This window comes from Asterias rubens, chromosome 5, assembly GCF_902459465.1.
Source record: "Asterias rubens chromosome 5, eAstRub1.3, whole genome shotgun sequence".
NCBI classification, from domain to species: Eukaryota; Metazoa; Echinodermata; class Asteroidea; order Forcipulatida; family Asteriidae; genus Asterias; species Asterias rubens.
Window position 1 is genome coordinate 13414004 of NC_047066.1, and position 25049 is coordinate 13439052.

The 25049-nt window shown below is 38.6% G+C and overlaps 1 protein-coding gene across 1 annotated transcript in view; it reads right to left on the bottom strand.

Moving 5' to 3' along the window:
* Positions 1-4356: 4356 nt before the first annotated feature.
* The window catches only part of LOC117290708 (solute carrier family 15 member 4-like), a 35796-nt gene continuing 15103 nt past the window's right edge, over positions 4357-25049 (bottom strand). Inside the window, exons 3-7 of the mRNA XM_033772240.1 lie at positions 12668-12969; positions 11953-12115; positions 9145-9252; positions 7445-7769; positions 4357-6159 (exon numbers count right to left, since the gene is read on the bottom strand). Coding sequence (XP_033628131.1) covers positions 5837-6159; positions 7445-7769; positions 9145-9252; positions 11953-12115; positions 12668-12969 — 1221 coding nt within the window. The 3' untranslated portion in view covers positions 4357-5836. The remainder of the gene's footprint in view (positions 6160-7444; positions 7770-9144; positions 9253-11952; positions 12116-12667; positions 12970-25049) is intronic.

Here is a 25049-nt window from a genome sequence, read left to right on the forward strand (position 1 = left end):
GTCCTAGGCAATGCTAAGAGATAGGACTAGTCCTAAGTTAGGATGAGTTATTGGTCCTAACTTGGGACTAGTCCTATCTCTTAGCATTGCCTTGGACTAGTCCCAAGTTAGGACTACCTTTGTGAAATCCACCCCAGGACTCCTTTGGTAATTGTCAAAGACCAATATTTTGTGTATCTCAACATTATATGTATAAACTAATCAACCTGTGAAAATTGTATCTCATTGGTCGTCGAAGTTGCGAGATAATAAAGAAATTTCGGAATTCGGGATCTCAAAATCGAATTCAGAGATCTCAAATCAAATTCAAATTACCCTTTTCTCGAAAACTACGTTACCTCAGAGGGAGACGTTTCTCACTATATGTTATCAACAGCTCTTGCTCGATACCAAGTAAGTTTATATAACAATTAATTCGAGTAATTACCAATAGTGCATATGTCCCTTTAACCACGTTCTTTGAAAAAGGTATTGTCCGGAAGAAGGAAATCCTGTGACTCGTGTCATCTGCAGTTTGTGAAAAATTTGTACAGAAGGAAGTGATAAAAGGCAAGGTTGGCAATTCGGAAAGTGTGGCATGCCAGTTGAAAAGTACAATTGGCAACCAACAAATTACCTTATACATAGCAATGGACATCAACAGATTGCAATTACAATACTAATTGTCTTTGCCAGTTTGCAGCATACACCAATACAGGGTGTCTGAAACAAAACTAAACTCTTTTGAAATGGCTGCCGAATAAAAAAATGTACGACTCTGGGGGGGGGGGATGTTTAGATGTATGGATTCAACTTTAATTTGACACCAACAAGTCCAAAAATAGTTCATGCTTGGGTGAGAACTACATACTGAAGAACAAGTAGACGACGTCTTGGAGTGAGATTTGTAAGCTCCAAAGGACTTACCTATCACAAATTGTAAGGCTAATTCCTGCACAACCTAATTTCCATACCATTTACAAAAGTGAGCAGTGCGCACCAATCATGAATTATTTTCTGACTTTTTGTGTCATATGATAGTTGAATCCATAAGCTTTCCCTAAATCTAAACCTTTCCCCCAAGTCGCCAGCCATTTCAAAAGTGGATATAATTGTTGCTTGACGACACACGGTATGTGCACCAGTAAAGGACTGTCTGGTCTGAAGACACATGCACGTGTCAAGAAAATTTGATGCTGTTTTTGTGCTCTTTTTAAGTTTATACATTAATATTTTTTAATAGTAATGTTTTTCAATGACTTTTTTGTAAACTGTGCATTTCGGCTTTTTAGCCGCTGTATTGCAGTGTTTTAATAAATAAACCATAAATAATAATAATAATAATAATAATAATAATAATAATAATAATAATAATAATAATAATAATAATAATAATAATAATAATAATAATAATAATAATAATAATAATAATAATAATAATAATAATAATAATAATAATAATAATAATAATAATAATAATAATAATAATAATAATAATAATAATAATAATAATAATAATAATAATAATAATAATAATAATAATAATAATAATAATAATAATAATAATAACATGCATGATAGAGCATAACATTTCGAAGTCCACCTTACACCAATGAAGCAACATTTTTTAGTATGAATCAAGCTACACGCATGGATCAACTATAAAAAAAAATTCCCCACTGCAGCATTGCTTTTAACATTGTCATTCATGACAAGATAGAAACGTGTCAATTATTTTGTAAGCAAAATATTGGAAAAGTGCAATAAAGACAGGCGTCTCTAGTTGCTGCCCTTGCTGGGAACTTTCTTAACACGCGTTTTACTTCAACTTGGGTCCGAAAACGAACAGTTTAACAAAAATGTACTGTTCAATCAAATTCTACAACGCAACAAGAACATACACAAAAGTTTGTTGACGTTTTGTTTGTTTTGTTCGCACCTTGTGTCTTTACTTCGACATGTGCCTGTCTCGTCCTTGCTCTATGGCCCGACACACAGCTATCTTATTGCGAAACAAAATCTGACATGCACCCAAACGTGAGAGCAAATTTTGACGTCACTTCGCTGTGAGTTAAGCACAGTTGGAATTTAGGTCATTGAAATTTGTACATCGCATTCGCATGAAGTATGAACCGGGCTTTTACTTTAAAGTCAGGAACAAATTTGACAGAAAATCATTTTCAAAGTTGCATAATATACTTTTCAACACCTCGATACAAAATAGAACAAAATTATTAGTAAGTAAGTACTTAAAGTACATTTATTGCAAAAATATTGCATACAATACATGTATAATAAATTCAAGATACCGATTGTTAAGTCCAAAAGTGCTAAAATATTTCACTAAAGAGACATCATCTATTTATGGTTTAATAATTGTTTGTAAAAAGAATCATATAGCAAGCCAGTAGCAAACATAAACAAATATTGTGACCTTTATACAACTCCAAGTCCCCTACAGAGTCCAGGGACAGACATTTTGATTGTATTAATTTGTCGACACTAATTTTGTTAGTTTCCCCATATTCCATCCAAGGCACCGTTCACACCACTACATTTGTCTTTCTCATATAAAAAGATAACTTTCTAGGAAAATCGAAAAAAAAAAAATAAATAAAAACTTCTGCAAAACTTTGGACATAGGAACTTTTTTGGTATTGCATTTCCTTAGTAAAACCCCACATAAATATAAAATCAAATTGTACGTGTGTCAACTTAACCAACATGTACAAATGGAAATCACAAAATGAGATCCTCCAATATTTTAACACGCCCACCCAGGTCAACTCAGGTTGGCAAATGAGTACACATGTATATGTTATTTGAGCTTGTCAACATGTCACTTTTGGAGCACCATACACAGCCTCTGTTTTTAACAAAACTTTTAACAAAACTAAAATTAAGTATCTTCCAGTGAGTAATCACAATAAGTGTAATCTTATGTCAACCAAAATACCTCAAGTTGTAAGTCAACAATCTCAAGGTGACAATTACACTGTGATCCATTTTTGTGGCTTTCAAATCTGGATTATATAATATTTTGAGGGACCATAGAATATCAATGAGCATGACGCTCTGTATTTCCCTATAGTAAGGGGGTGCACCCATACCTGCACCTAAAGATGGTGACTTTTAACATAATGTGACGTCATTGTGGGGCCTTTATTAATTTTTGTGTGGTGTCATAACCGAGTGGTTTGAGCATCGAATTTAAATAAGGGTTTGAATCCTAGACGTGAAACTTATGTTCTTGAGCAAGATCCTTTACTATAATTGCTTCTCTTCACCCAGGGGTATAAAGGGGTACCTGCGAGGGTAGAGGTTGATATTGTGTATGAAAAAGGCTTTGGTACGCTACGGTTGCCTATGTTGTACACGCCCCAGGGGGCTGAGAAATATTAAAGGAATGTTTATTGGCCCAATAACCAGGGCACTAATGTTAAGCGCAATGAGCCAGTTATTGTGAACAACGCTACATAAGAACTAGATATTATATTATCATTAATTCAATGATGGAATGTGACACAAGGAACACCATAGTTATCAAGGTTGTATACAATCTTCCATGCAAATCTTCAAGTTACAGTACTAGTCACTTTCGATGGTTCCTCTGTTTCAATTACCAGAAAGATATAATAGTACACAAAAACAACGCACAGTATATTGCATGAAATAACTTTTAACTAAATGAACTATTACAGAAGGTTATTACATCTTTGGTTTTCGGGAAAGTACATGTTTGGCAACTTTCAAAGACCAGTCTTCTCACTTGGTGTATCCCAACATAAGCATAAAATAACAAGCCAATTAAAATTTGAGCTTAATTTTTCATCTAAGTTGCGAGAAAACGATGAGAGAAAAAACACCCTTGTTGGACGAATTTGTGTGCTTTCAGATATGAATTTAGTGAGAACTTACCTCTTTCTCAAAATCTATGCTGCTTCAGAGCATGGAGGAATAAATTTTATTCCTCCATGTTCAGAGGGAGCCGTTTCTCACAATGTTCTATACTATCAACGGCTCTCCATTGCTCGTTACCAAATCAGATTTTAAGTTAATATTTGTTTTTGAGCAATTACCAAACCCGTACCTTCCCTTTAAAGGAACTGGACCCATTGGTAATGGTCAAAGACCAGTATCCTCACTTGGTATATTCCAACATCTGCATAAAATAACAAAACCTGTGAAAATTTTGGCTTAATCAGTCAGGGAATTTGTAAGAGAATAATGAAAGAAAAAACACCCTTGTTGCATTACTTTGTGTGCTTTCAGATACATAATAAAAGGCTTCAGCTGAAGTATTATTTGAGTGAGAAATTACCTCTTTCTAAAAAACTACGTTACATCAGAGGGAGCTGTTTCTCACAATGTTTCTCTCCATTGCTCGTTACCAAGTAAGTTCTTATGCTAACAATTATCTTGAGTACCAATTGTGTCCAGTGCCTTTACGTGTCTTGATTACACACTATCAATTTTGACCTGGTTACGTGTGTGCACCAGACTATTTCTTAATTTCACAACTTTGCATTATCGCCCTAAATCTACTTAGGTTTATTCTTGAGATGGAATGTTAAACTTGTTGCATTTTTTTTATATTTACATCATCTCATCACTACTTAAATTTACTTTCTGTACATCACTGCACATCAGTAAGCCTTTGATCAGTGTTAATGAGTTTCTACAAGTCCAAATATATTTCAGATGTTTTAGGCAATAGTTCTCAAAAACTCTATTGAAATGGCATATACAGATGGTTCATTATGTGCGGAACGATTTTAATTTACAAAAAAAAAGTTAATACAAAACTACACCATCCTATTACAATGTTAATCTTTATATCTTGGTTAAACATTAGTAAAGTATAAATGGTTACACATTAATATGTGTACAAGAGAATAATTTGCATTAACTTTATAAATCGCGTGTTTTAATTTACTCAGACTTTCACTAACAAGTAATTTTTAGCGCATTTTATTAAACAGAACTGTCTACTGAACTTTCAGTGTACAGCGATAATGCTGAACTGCCAAGCCTTGCACTTTTATAAAATTGCGATTAAGATATTAACATTTGCCATAATAAGTCAGTAGCTCTCATGGTATTTTGTTTGATTTGTTTTATTGTTTTTCCAAAAACAATTACTCCATTCCACTCCAAACCTCCAATCTTGGATCCTTGGAAACATGTTGGTTTCAAATCTCTGTACAATTTTACAATTCAGATGTTAACGTTTGCCCATGAAGCTATTCAAAATCAAGTTTATTGCTCCATGGTTTACCACAACAAATCAACAACTTTCATGATACTTGTTTTATTCTTCTTCATAAAAAAATTACTCCTTTCCCTTCAAAACTTGGATCCTCTTGGAAACAGGTGGGTTTAAAATCTGTGACGGTCTCCAATGTTGAGGAGGCTATCATTGGTTGTTCTGAAGGGCGTCCTCTACTGTCAGGTTCCTGTTAATATACCTTTTCACAAATATCCATTGCTCAAGCGCTAATTCGCTTGACCGTCAAGGACCGCTGGGATGGGCTAATCAGCTTGCACAGATTCTTATGTCATGCATGCAGTGCATAGAAATATGGCGCAGAGTGAGTGAGATGCATAATGGGATTGCACATTAACCAATGAGCGTGCTTGACACGTTTGCCCATCCCAGAGCCTTTGGTTAATACAAGGTGCTAAGGACGAGCGAAAAGCGCTAACTGTTGAATGAGGTGCATGCAGGTCTAGCTAGGGATCGAACTTGAGCGCTAGCTACATGTAGACCAGCATGCACCTCATCCAACACACGTACGGATAATTTGCGATACGGTCCATGAGTATTATTTGCTGTTCTGAAGGGTGCCCTCTACTGTCAGGTTCCTGTTAATGTCCTCTCTTCAGTTCCCTGTCTATTTATAACCATCCCTTCCCTTTGTCTCCTCTCTTTGGACTCATGGACGAGGGTAACCGCTGCGAACACAATCAGCGCAACGGCCTGCCCAACGGCCAACATGTAGAAGTAGAGATCCAGCCGCCCTATGTGCGGGTTTCCTATCGCCCATTTGATGCTTGGCAAGGCGGCGACTTTCAAAATGGCTCCGCCAAGGAGGGCCGCCAGCCCTATTGTGAAGTAGTAAAGGCCCATGATCAAACCTTGCATAGAGCGAGGGGCCATGGCGTATGCAAACTCAAGACCTATAAACATCAGAATAAAATAGAAAGGTCTGCTTGTTTGTCTGTTTGAATGATCTTCTCGCAGAAGGCCAAGTCACACTGCAGCGATAGCGAAAACGATAACAATCCTGACGCAAAGAGAACGCATTCTGTTGGTTTAAATGCTCCTCCCGTTATCGAGGCCTGTGGGACCAGGCCTTCAGGGAAACTTGGCACACTCCCAAAAGGGGATATAAACACCAAGCTGGCAACAGCCAATCTCTCTCATACAAACATTGATCTATGTCTATGATTATGAATTACACAAATCAAGAAATTGTGATTCAGTAACTAGACGACAGCACTTATTCTAGTCCTTGTAGAGTCCACGGTTAGCTAAGGGGTTTGAACCCACAACCTTGTGATTGCAAGTCCTGTAGGCTAACCACTGGACCAAGGTGACACAAAGGTCAGTGCAGGGCTTTTGCGTGAATCACTCGCCTCTCTCACCACTGTGGCGACGGTTTGATTCCCAACTGAGGCCATTAAGGCAGATAGATAGATAGATAGATTAGATAGATAGATAAAACTGTATTATCCCTCACTGGGGAAACTAAAATGGCCTTGACAAAGAACTGTATGCATATACAATACAACCATACAATCAAATATTATATTAAAAAACACACACACACCAATATTTTTAAGTAAAAACCCTATACATAAATTGACAAGAAGACAATTTGGTAAGAAGTAATCAGAGCCAGCCACATGACGGCTCATCTCTCCAACTGCTCATTGAACCATTGGATTGGGTGTTTTTTTCGGTCACCTGTGGGAACGAGGTTGATAACATGTGGAGTGAGATCGATCACCTATTGGAACAAGGTTGGCACAAATCCGCTTTGAAATCGATCACCTGTTGGAATTAGGTTGACACAACGCACAGCGAGATCAATCACCAGTGGTAACGAGGCTGACACAAATGCGCGCGAGATCGTTCACTGTGGGTTTGAGGCCGACACAAATGTGTGCGACATTGATCACCTTTGGGTTTGAGGCTGACACAAATGCGCGCGAGATCGTTCACCTGTGGGTTTGAGGCTGACACAAATGCGCGCGAGATCGTTCACCTGTGGGTTTGAGGCTGACACAAATGTGTGCAAGATCGATCACCTTTGGGTTTGAGGCTGATACAAATATGCAGCAGGATCGTTCACCTGTGGGTTCGAGGCTGACACAATGCGCAGCAAGAGCAGCCACACAATTAGGTCGACACAAAAGCGCAGTGAGATCTATCACCTGTGGGAACAAGGTTGACACTTACCAGCTACACTTGCCAACACCTCGCTGATCCCAATCAGTGTGTACTGTGGTATCTGCCAGAAGACCCATATATCGGCGCCGGGGTACGTCGTATTCCCGATGGTTTGATTGATCTGATGAGAAGGGTCATACTCCAACCTGACATGTTCCAGAACCCCCGCCGTGATCATGGCTAGTACACTGAACAACATGCCCAGGGTCATGCGTCTCAGCAGGGTGAAGTTAACGCCATGTCGGTCCAGCCAGGGGTAGATGATGCGGTCTAGGAAGGGTAGGAGGAGGATCACGGCGATGGCGTCAAAGAGGGACAGCCAGGCTGGGGGAATCTGAGAGACAAAGTTTCAAAATCAAGAAGGTAATGATAGAGACTATGATAAGAAATACCTTGTACATTCTCTAGCTACATGTAGTCTGGCAGGCAAGATGTATCTGCACTGGTCATATGGGAAAGTTAACAATTTGTGTCATAATTTCCACATAAATCCAAGAGTTTTGAAAGTAAAAGCTGGACAAGTTTTGAGATGTGGCCCCTTTCATCATATCAAAAGTTGATTTTAGACAGTGCAATCTCCATAAAATATAAGATTTAGTGTTTTCTTCTTTAAGGCTGTGTACAAATTGTGCCAGGCTTGGTGGCTCTTTTGTAAACATGTGATGTCACAGGTCACATCGTCTATACAAGACCGGAATATCAATGAAAACAATTTTTTTTACACAGTTTCACATTTTAACTGTTTTTGGAACAAGCACAAAGAGAAGATTGATCTCATTTTGCTCTTATCAGTAATACTTCAATACTCAACAAAGTTGAAAGATTGTATTTATCAGTTTCAGTTAAAAATGCAGTGAGGTGTTGATATTAGAGAGGTTTCGCAGAGTTGCGGATACGAATACGCACCCAGATATCGAACCGTACGCGTTCGCGTCAAGTGAGCTGTGTAGTTTTGTTTCACAAAATTCTAACAAATACCCTCAACTTGAGGCTCAAGAGGGCGCGAATAACCAAAAGGCTGCACCCATGGACAATCGCCGCGAGAAGATTAACTTCGCTTGGCCATTTAGTCCATTTCTCTTTTTCTGAAGCATGGTGGTTAACAAATGTCCAACTACATCCATGTATGATACCTCTAATAGACATGATGAAAACCTGGTACATTAAAAAATAACAACCCTCTACAAAAACATGAACTAAATATACTCTTTGTTTACTTACGTGTATGGCGACAGATTCCCGTTTTGAGCGACTATTCTAACTTGTGTACGACAGTTATACGTCACATGGAGCTCAAAAAGTGATGACGTATTATGACCTATCCGTTCACGTAAGAGTATCGGTGACTCTACGAAACCTCTCTATTAAAAAACATTGCCGGACTTGTACGGTCATAAGTTTACTGGCCGGATGCTAAAACAAATTACCTGGGGTCTGTTGTCTAGTGATCTTTTTCAACCCTGCGATATTGACACGAATTTATTTACAGATAAAGCCTGGTTTACACTTCCCGTGAATGTGAATGCAATACGAAAATTGAAGTCACAAATTCGCAACAAATAATTTACAACAGTTGACTGATTTGGCTCAACTCCTGGCAAAACATCACTGTGACGGCAAAATTCGATTTGCATTTGCATTTGCAGGAAGTATGAACGCTCATGAAGTATAAGAAAGCTTCATGTACTTGAAGCCTATGGGTATTCTACCTGGAATTTGTTGGCGGGATGCACGTGGTCAGTTTTGTTGTTGTCAGTGTTGTTGTAGTCCGGTGTAAAACGCATGGAAAGCCCTTGAATGAGGAATGTAGTCTGCATCTGTTATAAAATTATAGAAGGTCAGAAAAAATAACAAATAAAAAGATACTCCAGGTTTTGATGTTAACATGATAGAACAGTTACTGCAACTCAGCTGACCAACCTTTATAACTAAGGGAATCAATGTGCGGTGAAGAGGTTTTAAACTAGTGGTTTAAACCCAACGAGGCCTGGTTCTTGATAATTTTACCGAGACGAAGTCGAGGTAAATTATAAAGAACCAGGCCTCGGCGGGTTTAAAGCACAAGTTGAAAACCTCTTCAACACACTTTGATTCCCATAAAAAAAAAAACACAACACCCCTCCAGCTATGAAATGGTAGAGCCCTCCGCTGCCCTCGCGTAAACAACTCCTTATAAGGGAATGCTGTGAGCGTCGTGCGCAACGTGTGATGTAGCACAACTGTTTCAGCCGTTGCTCTCGACCAATAGGAATGAAGAAAATGTCTTATAAAAACAGGTGCAAGGTCGCGTGTCACGCTTATGAATTAACACTTTTTACCGGTCATTAACAAAAGGTTTATGCACACCCACGTGACGCGCTCTCCACCAATAGGAGTAGCGAAACTGTCTGGGGTATTTATGAATATATGTTTGTGTATTGTAGAGAGTGGCCTGAAACAAAGGGCCCTTGTTGGGTCCGTATAACACTAGAATAACGTTTCTACACAGGGTTGAATTCATTCAACTCGACCCCAGAGAGAAATCCTTCAGAAAAGGGAACAATTGAAGGACCTCACAAAACCCTCTCCCTATAAGTTTGTATCCACAGAACTATCTTATAATCTACATGTACATGAACATGTGCATGCTGTGCAAATGCATACTTAACCACATTATTGCATCCATTCTGACCAAGAGGGGACTCACATTGCCATGCTTAAAATTGCATTATGAAAAAGGTGAGGAAATGTTGGACTCTAATGCTGCATGCTGCTTAAACCACTCCTAATTTATACTTCCACCATGCTAAGTTTCAAATCCTGCTTAACATTGACAAGAATGGAATCGGCAGTGGAAAGGAGGGCATGAATTGATGAAGCAGTAAAAATCTATTATGCCTGATGTGTTAGGATGTCAATGCTGACAACAGCCATTGAGAAATCCATCCGCTGCCAACCTTGAATTTGCCCTGCAAGACGACATTAATCAATCATACACAACATGAAAATCATTTGAAGACAATCAATTTCCTACTGTTTCTTGACAAATATTGACTGCAATATTAGGTTGAGTGCTGTTCTAATTAGAAATATCAGAATTTTAAGTTTTTTTCTCATATTTATGGTAATGAAACCAAGGATGCTTCATAGGTGAGCTTAAAGACACTGGACACTGTTGGTAATTGTCAAAGACCAGTCTTCTCACTTGCTGTATCTGAACATATATGCATAAAATAACAAACCTGTGTACTCAATTGGTCAGTGAATTTGCGAGATAAAAATGAAAGAAAAAACACCCATGTCACACGAAGTTGTGTGCTTTCACATGTTTGATTTCGAGACCTCAATTTCTAAATCCGAGGTCTAAAAAAACAATTTTGTGGACAAACTACTCCTTTCTCAAAAACTACTTTACTTCAGAGGGAGCCGTTTCTCACTATGTTTTATACTATCAATCTCTCCCCATTACTCGTTACCAAGAAAGGTTTTATGCTTATAATTATTTTGAGTAATTGCCAATAGTGTCCACTGCCTTTAATCAACTGTAATTTGCAAGCCTGAGGAAACCTGTAACAACGGTGCTTGCTATGTGAACCACAAATACTGGTTTGTGGATAAGTGTTGGATTATTGATCCTTGTGCATGATACCTATGGCTTAATGTCCAATCCAAAAGGACAAAGCAATTTGTGTAAAGTATCTAACTCAGGGATATAAATGTAAGTGTCATGACCGGGACTCAAACCCAAACTCTGCTAATCAGAAACACCAGCATCCAAATCAACTGTCACCGGGAAACGCATTGCCACCTACTTCTGGGGGCTGAAACAAGATTACCCTCTTCACAGTCTGCAAGGATGTATAGGCAAGGGTATCATTCACTATGAACAGGAAACTGGCTGGTAGTGCAGAGTGCAATACCTTCCCAATCTTTTAAGAAACAATTATTGTTAAGTGCCATATGCCATTATTTGCGAATCTTTGCCAGGTTTTCCAGGAAAAATTCAGGTCTGTTTTCTTTCGTTTTTTTTTAAAGGTTTAACTGTTTTAAAGGTTTAACTGCCTAGAACACCAAGCAGGGTGGATACGTGCGCATCACAAGTCTTTATTATTATTTCATCTTATACAGCATGCAAAAGATATAATTTTCCTTTGAGCCAGCTCCTTGAGTCAGGCCTTAATCTCAAGGGTCTTTCTCAGGACCCTAACATTACACTGGGCCCCTGTCTTTATCCACAAGGATAAAGACAGGTACCTGCTATTGAGATCCAGTGATTCCATTGGATACAATGATATTGGATAAACGTGCACAGTGACATGAGCTTTCCATTGCATGCCCAAACAGTTCACTCCTATCACTCTATAGAATTTGACTGCAAATATCTACATGTGAAATGAATGTGGGTCAAGGTGAATGTTCACGCCGGTTTGGAGGCAGGCCCCTGGCGTTATTCACTAGCCTCAAAGTGTGACGTCAGATCCTCACATTTGTCCCTATTCATTAATATTATCATAACTAATCTCACGTTAAAATCTAACCTGAAAGTACACCACCCAGTATGGAGTGAGTCCTAGGAAGACAAGGATGATCTTCTTGAGGGATTTGACGTCGTCCACCATGGATTCATGGAAGCTGCCTCCAAACCGCACCTTAGCCATGTCAAGAAAGCTGGGCTTCGGCTGGCTACTCAGAAGCTGAGAGCTGTGCGTAACAAAAACACAGGAACAATGGTTAACAATAATAATAACACTAAAACGTGGTTCTTGTCAGGGCTCGAATTTAGGGGGGGAGGGGGGAACCGGCCGACCAAGAAGGGCCGACCAAAAAACAATGTCACAAAAACTAGTTTTACTTGCTAAAATAATTGTTGTCTCACTGAGACAAAAATTATTTTCTTGACTTGTTTTACTAGTTTTTCAAAAAACAACAGTGCCACCTAAGTACGTAATATTTTAAGAGAAGCTTTCTTATTTACATCATTATCTTCAAACCATGTAAGTTTAATGTAAATCTGTGGACATTGTAATTTGTGTCATACAAAAAGTACCCAGACTCTTTAAGTTTAGCTTTCACCTTTATGGCCGTTTGGCCATGTGATGTTAGGTGACATCATATTTCCAGACAATAAGTATTGAAAGCGCAACTAATACTGAAGAACAAATACATAAATTAGGGAAAAAAGAAATATGACAAATGCTTGCCAAGAATTTTCACCCTAAGAGAAACTCAGCAAATTTTACCCAGGACCATTACCTGTCTGGTCTTGCATAAACGGCTTCTCGCATTCGCCGCTTCCTGAACGCCTCAAAGATAATCTTCATTGTGTTTGTCAGCACACTGCCCATGGGCTTCCTGGATAGGTACCACGTCCGGCCGACCAAGAAGATGGCCGCCGCCAGAACGAGAGATCCGAGAGGCACGAGGAAACCACAGAAGAAGTTGACGTTCTGCTGCAGGGTGGTGATGCCGGCCATCGCGATGAGGGAGCCCACATTGATTGCCCAGTAAAACCAGTTGAAGAACATTCGCATTATCTCGGGTCCTTCAAATCTAACCTGGTATTTGAGGAGAATAACGCACACAGAATTAATATTTGGTCCTATAGAAAAAAAGTAATAATAATAAAAAGTAATAGACCGTATCGAATTTGATGTAACCATTAAAATACCTGCCCTACAAAATGGCGTCTGTGAGTGTGTGCCATACAAATCAGCATCTGCGATGCAAATTTAACATCTCTTATTATCGTTGCGGTACCCGCTGCCAAAACATAGGATTCGAACCTCAGAAGTCTAGTTGGTAAGACACTGATTTAGAATTGCAAGGGTTGTGGGTTCGAATCCCACCCGAGTAATATGCGCAGAATTTTTTTCACAGGACTCGGGAAAGTACTGAGTATACAGTGCTAACACACATCGGTGTATGGGTAAAAAAAACCAAAATTAATACAAACCAGGATTGCTGCGTGATTAATTTATGTACGCTTTAAGACGCGCAAGATGGCCATTTTCATAGCAACAAAGGGGTTATTCAAGTCACTAAGCAGAATTTATAAAGTGCCCAACATCAAACCAGTCGCTTTACAATATTATAAAGAGTCAAAAACATCGGCACTAAATAATAATGATAATAACTAGTATTTAGTACACTCTTAATAGTACATGTACACTATATGACAGTGTTTACACAAAATAATAATATTATACAACACACAGATGAATTTGATCAGAAAAGTTACTTAATACACAATGAACTTAACCAACCATCAAGTACAAAGAGCTGTCCCATGGTGTAGGATTTAATAGACTTTTCAGGCTATTAACTACAATTAGTTTCTGATTTTTCGTGAGGGAAAAACAATCAGAAATCAGACTTTCAAGCCATTGGACCCTTTCGGTAAACAATTGTCCAAGGCCCACACTTCGTTTATCACAACTTCTATATCAAATAACAAACCTGTGAAAATTTAGGCTCAATCGGTCATCGGAGTCGGGAGAAAATAACGGGAAAACCCACCCTTGTATCCGCGCGTTTCGCCGTGTCATGACATGTGTTTAAAATAAATCCGTAATTCTCGCTATCGAGAATTGATATTGTTTTACTGTTTTCTCAAAAAGTAAAGCATTTCATGGAATAATATTTCAAGAGAAGTCTTTCACCACTAGCTTCTGTAAACCCTGTAAGTTATTTGTAAATCTGTGAAAGGGTCCAATGGATTCAAGACAGTGGACACTATTGGTAATCGTCAAAGACCAGTCTTCTTACTTGGTGTATCTCAACATATGCATAAAATAACAAACCCGTGAACATTTGAGCTCAATTGGTCGTCGAAGTTGCGAGATAATCATGAAAGAAGAAAAAACTTTGTCACACGAAATTGTGTGCTTTTAGATGCAAGTTGATTCATCTAATTCTGAGGTCTCAAAATCAAATTTGTGGAAAATTACTTCTTTCTCGAAAACTAAGCTACTTCATAGGGATCCTTTTCTCACAATGTTTTATACTACCAACCTCTCCCCATTACTCGTTACCAAGTAAGGTTTTATGCTAATAAATATTTTGAGTAATTACCAATAGTGTCCACTGCCTTAAACCTATGTACAATCACTGATACACTGAGTCACTTATTTGTTAAATTTTGGTAAGACCTTGTTTAAATCTGAAAATTACAGGCACTGACTCTACCTAACAAAAACAACAATTTGCGTAATGCCAACAAAATGTGCCCCCCCCCCCCTAAAAAAAAAAGGTACGACTGGTCATTACAACAATAGTTGCATCCCCTCCCTTGTCTAAGCAACTCAGCACTATTTTGCTCTTGATTTGTGTTCTTTTTATGTGACTTGCCATGCAATTATTTGTTATAATTTAGTCACTGGCACAAGCCAGTTTAATTTTGAATGTATTAAAACAAATTGTATTTCTTAATGGTTTTTCTGTAATTTGTAACATATCTATTTTTATAAATCTCTGGTGTTAAATAACTTCTCATTACCCTCCACTTCACTTCTGCCGAAGAACTTATATGTTGTATATATTCTGTACATAAAGTATAAATTAACCTAGTTTAAAGTTGGTTTTCCACAGGTCCCTCATACCTATTTTTAAAATCATCATACCTTTGATCTTGCTATTCTTATTAATTGACCATTGTTAGTTGCATCATGATGCAACTTGCTCTCTAATCCTACCCTTTCATGTCTCCCTGCATTGTTGTCGAACAATACTTTTACCACTTTTATGGTCCAGTAACCCTTCCTTTCATTCTAAACATCCTTTGTCCTCGCCACTCCACTCCTATTGGTTCATAGCCACCAATATTGTTTCTGAAATAGGAACTTTGATTGGCTGTTATTTTCCCGCTTCTTTCTGGATCCTTTCCTTAATCCCTTTCCCCCTCTCTTTTTCTATAAATGGATATGTATTTGTTTGTACTTGTTTTATGCCTCTGAAGAAGGTCCGGATTGGATCGAAAGCTAAGGCCATCTACCCTATTCATTATATTATTTTTATAAATCTCTGTATTTTAAATTTAATTCAGCCTTTGGCTGCAATGTTTGAATGTTTTTAATTAACAAATAGTAACAATAATAAAATAAATGTACTTACTTTGTTTTCTCTTTTTTTCCCCAACCAATATTGAAACAAATATAGATTGAATTGAGCCTAATTTCCTAGAGTTGCTTAAGCAGCAAATATTGTTTTACAATTTTCTGCTTAGTATAAATAGTTCATAGTTCATACCTGTAGTTCAATTTATTTCCACTCAATCTGTATAACATTACAGGAGAGAAAACTTTATAGATTAAAGGGAAGGTACACTTTTGGTGATTAATCAAAACTAATATTAACTTAAAAACGGACTTGGTAATGAGCATTGGAGAGCTGTTGATAGTACAAAACATTGTGAGAAACGGCTCCCTCTGAAGTAGCATAGTTTTTGAGAAAGAGGTAATTTCTCACAAAAATAATAAAAGACTTCTAGCCAGAAGTCTTTTATTCCTATCTGAAAGCACACAAATTCGTCCACTAAGGGTGTTTTTTCTGTCATCATTTTCTCACAACTTCGATGACCAATTGAGCTCAAACTATCACAGGCTTGTTATTTTATGCTTATATTGGTATACACCAAGTGAGAAGACTGGTCTTTGACAATTACCAAACGATTTCAGTGCCTTTAAGTGGGGGAGGTCTCCTAGAAGCAAGCTTGTTGGAATGAGCAGGATACCGGTCACAAATTGTACATGTGAAATGGTTATTTGGCTGTTTGTTTGTTTTTCATTCTGGTATAAAGCATTATTAATTTGTGCTTAGCTACATTTTGGGGTAAAGCGGCTCTATGCAATTAGACCTTAATGCAAATTATTAATTGTCAATGCCATCTATTAAGGTTTTATTGCCATGTTTCACAAGGTCATCCTCTCCATATTTCCGCCTTCTTTGAATTCTACAGGAAAAATCATTTCACACCGCTGTGCACTCCATAAACTTCAAGTAATTGAATTTTAAATCGGAAGTTGTGAGCTAGGTCCAATTTCATAAAGATACTTGAGCAGCTAATATTGCTTCACATTTGTTTGCTTAGTATAAGTGAGCAGGATACCGGCCACAAATTGTACATGTGGAATGGTTAATTGGCTGGTTTCCTTATTCTGGTAAGCATTATTTTGTTGTGCTTAGCTACTTTTTGTGCTTAAGCGGCTCTATGAAATTGGGCCCGATGCAAAACTAATTCCCAATGCCATCTATTATGGGTTTTATCGCCACATTTAAACAAGGGCATCCTCTTCACATTTCCCCTTCTTTGAATTATACAGGAAAAATCATCTCACACTGATGCACTCCGTAAAGTTCAAGTAATTGAATTGTGAATCGGAAGTTGTGACCTTAAGGTCCAGTTTCATAGACCTGCTTGAGCAGCAAATATTGCTTCACAATTGTCTGCTTTGTATAAACTCGCAAAAGGCTGCCTTGGGCGGCCTCTTATGAGGCCAGGCCCGTAACCAGGATTTATTTATTTATTTTTTGCGGGGGAAGCGTGGGGGGGGGGGGAGCCTAGGGAAGGAGGGGGTTGAATTTGAAAAAAGTACATCAGCGTGTTAGGGTTAGAATTGGGCATGTGATTGACTTAAGTAGCAGCTTGGCCCACAAGCGAAGTGAAGTTTGTGAAATTGCGTTTTTGACAATCTTTCCCCTTAATTTCTGGCCTTAATAATAGTGTTTTCATCAATAAGTTCAGCAAATTTCATGGATTAGTAGTTTGAGGTTTGGTTTAATAGAAATGGCCAGGCATGAGAATCTTTTTTTTATATATATATATATATATCAAATAATAAACCACAAGGGAAACTGACTGGGTACATTTTTAAATGATTTTTGGATTGAACAAAGAAAAATTGACTAGAGCGGGAATTGAACCAACGACCTCCGGTTTAACGTGCCGGCGCTCTACCAACTGAGCTATCTAGCCCTATGTTGGTGGTCTCCCAATTTTGTCAATATCTTTGTTCGGGGGTGCCTGTCAGAAGCCATTAAACCGCAAACTGCCGTGTAGCCAGGGATCACACCCGGGTAAGGATACAACCTGGGAAGCGGCAGACAGGGGATCACCTTAAGGGGATGCGACTTTTTTTTATCAGATATCAAATAATAAACCACAAGGGAAACTGACTGGGTACATTTTTAAATGATTTTTGGATTGAACAAAGAAAAATTGACTATATATATAAATATATAAATATATATATATTTTTTTTTGGGGGGGGAGGGGCAGGGTTTGTTGAATGAAATTTGTAAGTTCGATGATGATGTAATTTAACATAACAATGCTGTTTTTATTGAAAACTACTCGGGAAGTGGAAAAGCAGTTGAAATTTAGTACAAGTATTTTGTTGACAATCATAGTAAAATTGTTCTTTAAACCCGATGATTACACCTCCGAAATGTTTGAAAGTATAAATGTTTAAAGTATAAGGAATTAAATTGTGTAACACTCATCTCAACAGATATTTACTCTACCGTAAAAGAGAAAACGTTTGATTCAACTGAAATCACTGTCTGTATTCAAATACAGGTACACTGCAATATTGTTAAAGTTGGACTGTGGTACAAATACTTAATTGTACTTGTAATTTAACCTAACAATGCTGTTTTTAATGTCAAATTACTTTTGGCACTGTTTTGGAATGTCTGCTCTAGTGCTGCTGCTATTTCTCTGATGTCTTTAGAATGATTCTCTTTCTTCGGCAATAGTCTACAGGAAGACAACATTGATTTCACACAGCACTCAGATTCCTCTCAACTTAAGATGGGTTGCTTGCCACAGCTATTTGTATTGTAACTCTAATTGCGTCCCTCCACTTACCCGCCACCCCCCCCCTTTACCTTCTTACACCATCTACATTTGCAGAATTCTATACCTACACGTAAATCATAATAATTATAATAATATCGAAGTCTCATATAGCGCACGTACCTAACAAACAAGGTACTCAAGGCGCCGAGTATAAACAAACTTTCAGAAAGATAGGTTTTTGCAGTGATGGATTCTGAGACCCAATCTATGTAGCACCTTATAAGGGTTTACAAGGTGCTACAGCGCATGAAGCAGCCACAACCAGGAACACTGGGGCGAACCCCTTCTCTTTTCGATAAGCGTACTGGATTCTTTTACATGCGTTTCACGACACACGAGAGCAACGGCTTTACGTCCCATCCGAAGGACAAAGCAATGGTTAAGTGTCTTGCTTATAGGACACAATTAAGTGTCATGGCTGGGGATTCGAACCCACACTCTGCTGCTCAGTAACACCAGAGTTTGAATTCGGTGCTCATAACCGCTGAGCCAAGACACTTCATCAGCTGCACTTTATTACCTTGTGTTCGTTGATCCAAAAAAGTATATGAAATAAATCAAATGGTGAAATATACAAAGAAAATAAAAAAATCAAAACCCACTAGTATGATCACCGGCGCGAAAAAATGCTGCAAGAAAATTTGCAGCCCGATCTATACAGGCACCGGGGAATGTTTTCTTATACAAACCGGCCTGTTATTTGCATTAGTATTCATACATACCTGTGGCAATTTCTCCATTTTGATAAGTTGAGAGGACATCACTTGGGGTGTTTAAACGGATGATATTACACCAGTAAAAAGTGTTTAATAGCCTATGTGTAGCCATTGAATCAGCACAACTTAGATTTCTGACGTTCTAACCTCGTCCGTCACTTTGTATTTTAACCAAGCAAGCTGAATTTTTCCCTGAGGGTTCTGAATCTTGTGGAAATTTAAGGTAGTGTGTTATGGCTATTTTTGAAACAATGTTTAAACAAATTGTTATTAAAATTTGTTCTTGACCAAAACCATACAATTATTCATAGTGAAAGAGCTCGAAAAGTTGAGCGAATGCACTAAAGTGAATGTCATCTGCGGCAGATTCATTTGGTCTGATTCACAATAAAGTCTTTTACGATTAGCTGTGATGAGAGGCAGAAACAAGATGTTAGTTTCATTTATTAAATTGGCTCATCAACATGGATAGAAAATAACAAACAAATCGCGTACGATATCCGAGTGTTGAGCGGCAAAGCAAGCACTGTATCAGAATTTCGTCCTCAAATTTACAGTTTTTTTTAAACATTATGACGGTAAAGGTTTTTATAAATGGGAATTAAAGTGTGTTGAATCGTTTTTAAACTACTAGTTTAAACCCGCCGAGGCCTGGTTCTTGATGATTAATATCGACTTCGTCTCGGTAAAATTATCAAGAACCAGACCTCGGCGGGTTTAAAGCCACTAGTTTAAAACCTCTTCACCACACATTGATTCTCTTATTAGATGATCAGAATACTGGTCCAAAATCATACAAGTGACATGGTTATTTGGCTGTTTTCCTTATTATTCCAGTAATCGATATTGAGTTGTGCTTAGCTACTTTTTGTACTTAAGCAGCTCAATGAAATTGGGCCCTGATGCAAAGTAATTGTTAATGCCATCTATTATGCTTTTTTTGCTCCGTTTCACAAGGCCACCTCTGCACATTTCTCCTTCTTTTAATTCTACAGGAATACCATTTCACTTGAAGTAATTGACTTGTGAATGGGAAGTTGTGACCTAGGTCCAATGTCATTGAGCTGCTTGAGCTCAATTTTCTGCGTAGTTAAAATGACCAGGATACCGGTCACAAATCGTACATGTACATGTGGGATGGTTACAGGTCTGTATGCTTCGTTTTTGAAAGGTCGAGGGCACCAAGGCATTTTCTCCTTGGTAAAGGGCACCCTACGAGGAAATTGTGAATTTCCACTGAAATATTTCAAGGGCACCAAGGCAATGACCAGGGGGCATGGAGGCAATCACCTTTGTTGCCTCCGTGAAGTATTAGGCCTGTGGTTATTTGGCTGGTTTCCATATTCTGGTACAGCATTATTTAGTTGTGCTTAGCAACTTTTTAAGCGGCTGTATGACATTGGGCCCCCGATACAAACCCGATATTGCACATTTTTCCTTATTTGAATTCTACAGAAAATAATTTCACACCGATGTGCGCTCCGAAGCTTCTGGTGGAATCTCCACCTGCCAGTCAATATAATAATGTGCACAAAAAAATCATGATAGTGTCAAGTATCTTATCGCAACCACCCCCCCCCCCCCAACAATCTGAATCGTTCTACTATAGATTTTCAGTGACACCACCAACTGCATTCATATGGTCGTGGCTTGGACACATTTAAGCATAAAGCCTACGAGCATTAATGAACATTGTTTTGCTAAATGCTGTCTATTTGTAATGAATGATCTTTTTTTTCCCATCAAGGGAACTTTGCAAACTCCCGTAAGAGGATATAAACACAAAGCTGGCACGACTCTTATAAAACATGTAAGAGTGTGTTTTTAATTGGTCTCAACGTTTCAATTAGCTTGCTTTATAACACTCCTTACAAAAGTTTTGCCTTTTCATTTGTCTTAGCGCGTGCATTACCCAGACGTCTTTTTACCCACCTCGAACCCAATCAGTTGTACGAATGTTACGTGTACGAGGATGATAAATAGTTTGTTGGGGGTGTTGACTAACAAATATTGACTGATTTTACTTGTGCAAGTGGTTAAAACCTCGGTGATCCTCAGACCGTTCCATTCTCCAAACTAGAACGCTCCGGGGATCATCTCGGGAGTCGTAGTTTTAACCATACACGTCATCGTCAGGAGACTGAAAAAATGTGAGAGAAGTTGGCTTATAGGGGTTCAGAAGCTTCAGTTTAGAGTCAGTCACTGCTCTGATTGGTTCTCCTAAAAGGAGACCTGTGGTTGGTTGGCTCAGGGCTATTGTGTGGGTTGCCCATTGTCTGACGACAACACTTATTCTAGTCAGTTTGAAATCAGCACCAGACAAAATTAATTCACCGTATCCTTGGATCTCAAGTTCTCTTAGTTCAAATTGTCACAACGATGGCCACTCTGATGAAAGCTTGTGTGATTTTACTGGTTTATCTTGCAAGCGGGCGTCACGACACTCTTGCGAGATGCAAACCTAGGAAGGATGCATGCCCATCAGCATGGACTCTGTGGGGTGGTAGCTGCTACAAAGCCATCCCGAACGAGCTAGTATGGTCCGGTGCACGGGCAGAGTGTGAACGGATAGGGGGCAAAATGGCTACTCCAAAAACCCTTCAAGAGGGTCAATTCATGGGAACCTTGGCATCACGCATATGGATCAATTGCAATGACATACAGCAAGAAGGTAAGCTTTACAAGTTTTTCCCTCATTATATTCAATTTATTTGACAAAAACAACCATCCACAAAAAAAAATCTCCACCAAAAAGGAACTCTACATTGTACAGTGTTAGAAATTTACAGTGGACCACAGGCCCGCGGCCAACGATGACAGTACCTGACCAGTAAAGTCTGATGGTTTTGTGTTTTTCAACTGAATAATAATGCTTCACTTTTTATAAGACTGGGCAAGATTTGCGCTTATTCAAACCTCTAGGACCAAGTTGGTCCTGAACATGGGTTCTCCACACGCAGTTTTGTCCGGGCATTGCGCCCGGACAAAATTCTCATAATACCACTTCAATGTGCCGGACAAAAAATGTAGCGCCCGGACGAAATCGTAGACTGGGGACTGGTACCCAGAAATCAGCTATTTCGTAACGGCATATCGCGTGCATTTTATCTGTGTCACATAAAATAATTTAAATAATAAATAATTTGGGGGGCTACTCATCCTTACTCGCAGCTAAGAGCAGAATTGCGAAGGACGCGACTACAACAAGTTCGAGGAGCAGGCGTGCAAGGGCGCCTCTGACTGCCAGCCACATCAACCCAATATGACCACGGAGCACAGCCAAGATCGAAAGTGTTTGATTTTTCTCGAGGGAGAAAAACCGGATGGTCTGGAAAACCCTCGTGGCACAGCAGAGAACCAACGCACAACTCAACTCACATACGTATGGCCCCGGCAGGGAATCAAACCGGGGTGACCTTGGTGAGAGGCGAGCGCTTTACGCACACGCCAACCATGCCACCCTATCAGCCTGTCTACATTTTGGGGTTTTTCATCAGAGCGAGTTTGAGCGTGCTAGCAAATCTACGGGGGAATTCTTAATGCTAATGCAGAGAAATAACCGCAGTCTCAGACTTGAAATCAAGTCTTTGTGGTATTACAATGTAGGAGACCGATGAGATAGAAAAATACCCGGACGCAAATCTGAAACTCGCTTTTTTTATAGGGCGATCAGGCACAAAGTGGATTTTCAGTTGAGGATCAGTGGTTAATTCTTCGTGCTGAAATGATTTCCCAAAAATATCTGCACAATCAGTCGATCTTGCAGGAATAGAATGTGCAATTGTCAATCGTGCATGAATTGTTTGCGCAATTTGCCGATAGTGCAGGAATAATTTGCGCAATATGGGATCGTGCATGAACTACATGTATTTGCACAACTTGACAAAAGTGCAAGAACGGTTTGCACAATTTGAATATAGTGCAGGATTGGTTTAGCACCCGGACATAAGTTAACCCTGTGGAGAACCCTGTTTTTTTTGCATGTTAAAATTTTCTGAGAAGCAAAATAGTTTTGTGCTCAGTTTGTTTTTGGTGCTTAAAGACAGTGGACACTAATGGTAATTGTCAAAGACCTCACTTGGTGTATCTCATCATACAACACCCTTGTCACACAAAGTTGTGTGCTTTTTAGATGGTTGATTTCGAGACCTGAGGTCTCGAAATAAAATACATGGAAGATTACTTCTTTCGCGAAAACTACGTCACTTCAGAGGGAGCCACAATGTTTTATACTATCAACCTCTCCCCATTACTCGTTACCAATTGAGGTTTCATGCTGATAATTATTTTGAGTAATTACCAAGTGTCCACTGCCTTTAAAGGCACTGGACATTATTGGTAATTACTCAAAATAAGTGTTAGCATAAAAACTTACTTGGTAACGAGCAATGGAGAGCTGTTGATAGCATAAAACATTGTGAGAAACGGCTCCCTCTGAAGTACTGTGTAACATAGTTTTGAGAAAGAGGTAATTTCTCACTGAAAGGCTTCAGGCCTGAAGCCTTTTATTAGGCGTCTGAAAGCACACAAATTTGTGCAACAAGGGTGTTTTTTCTTTCATTTTTCTCTTGCAACAACTTCAATGACCAAACTGAGTCAAAATTTTTACAGATTTGTTATTTAATGCATATAAGATGGGACACACCAAGTGAGAATACTGGTCTCTGATAATTTGCAAAGGTGTCCAGTATTCACAAAGAGTTAAGACTAGTCTTAGTTCATCCTAACCTAGGACTAGTCCTAAGTTAGAACAAGTCCAAACTCCTTGTGAAATCGACCCTTGTGCCTTTAAAGGGTCTATGTAACTTTTGTAGGACAAAAAACACAATGTCCACAGATTTACACTAAACTTACACAGTTTGAAGATAATGATAGTAGAAAGCTTCCCTGAAAATATTATGTGCTGAGGTGCTGTAGTTTTGGGGAAATGAGTAAAACAATGTCATGAAAATAGTTTTCGTCTCATGAGACGAAAATTGTTTTAATCATTTACAAACGTATTTCCATTACATTCTTTTACTCATTTCTCAAAAACTACAGCACCTCAGTAAGTAATATTTGAAAGGAAGCTTTCCACTATCATTATCTTCAAACCCTGTAAGTTTAATGTAAATCTATGGACATTTTGAAAAAGTACCCAAATCCTTTAAGCAGTTCTGAAATCTTTCGATTTCTCGTAGGAGTGTGGAATTGCACCGATGGAGTGACTGAAATTCCATACAGAAATTGGTACAATTCAGAGCCTAATAATGAAGGTCAAGGAGAGAACTGTGTGTTCATGCCTAATCAAGGAAACTGGTTTGATGTACCTTGTGATATCGACCTCAAAACAGTATGCAAACAGCCTATCCAACCATACACTCCGGTGGGCACATACTAGAGAGTAAGCGACTTATATAGCCCTTTTAAAGCCATTGGACACTTTCGGAACAGGAAAAAAAAAAAATAATAAATTCACAGATTTACAAACAACTTAATGGGTTCACAGAAGGTAATGGTGAGCGAAAGACTTCTCTTGAAATATTATTCCATGAAATGCTTTACTTTTTGAGAAAACATTAAACAAATTATCAATTCTCAATATCAAGAATTACAGATTTATTTTATAAACAAATGTCATGACACGGCGAAACAAGCAGAAACAAGAGTGGGCTTTCCCGTTATTTTTCCCGTTATTTTCTCCCGACTACGATGACCGATTGAGCCTTTCACAGATTTGTTTTTTTATATACAAGTTGTGATACACAAAGTGTGGGCCTTTGGACAATACTGTTTACCGAAAGTGTCCAATGGCTTTAACACTACTTTTTATTGCCCAGTTGCCCCCGGGAATCAATCAGCCTTTCACATTATGATCTCTTTACCCCTGGTCTGCCCCGGCAAATGGGCATACCCCTGGGGAATAGCCCCCCCTGCTCTTGAGTAGGGGTATTTAGTAATACCATGGAATATTCTTTGAGAGCCAGTGGACACTATTGGCAATTGTTAAAGACTAGCCTTCACAGTTGGTGTATCTCAACATATGCATAAAATAACTAGTCTGTGAAAATTTGAGCTCAATCGG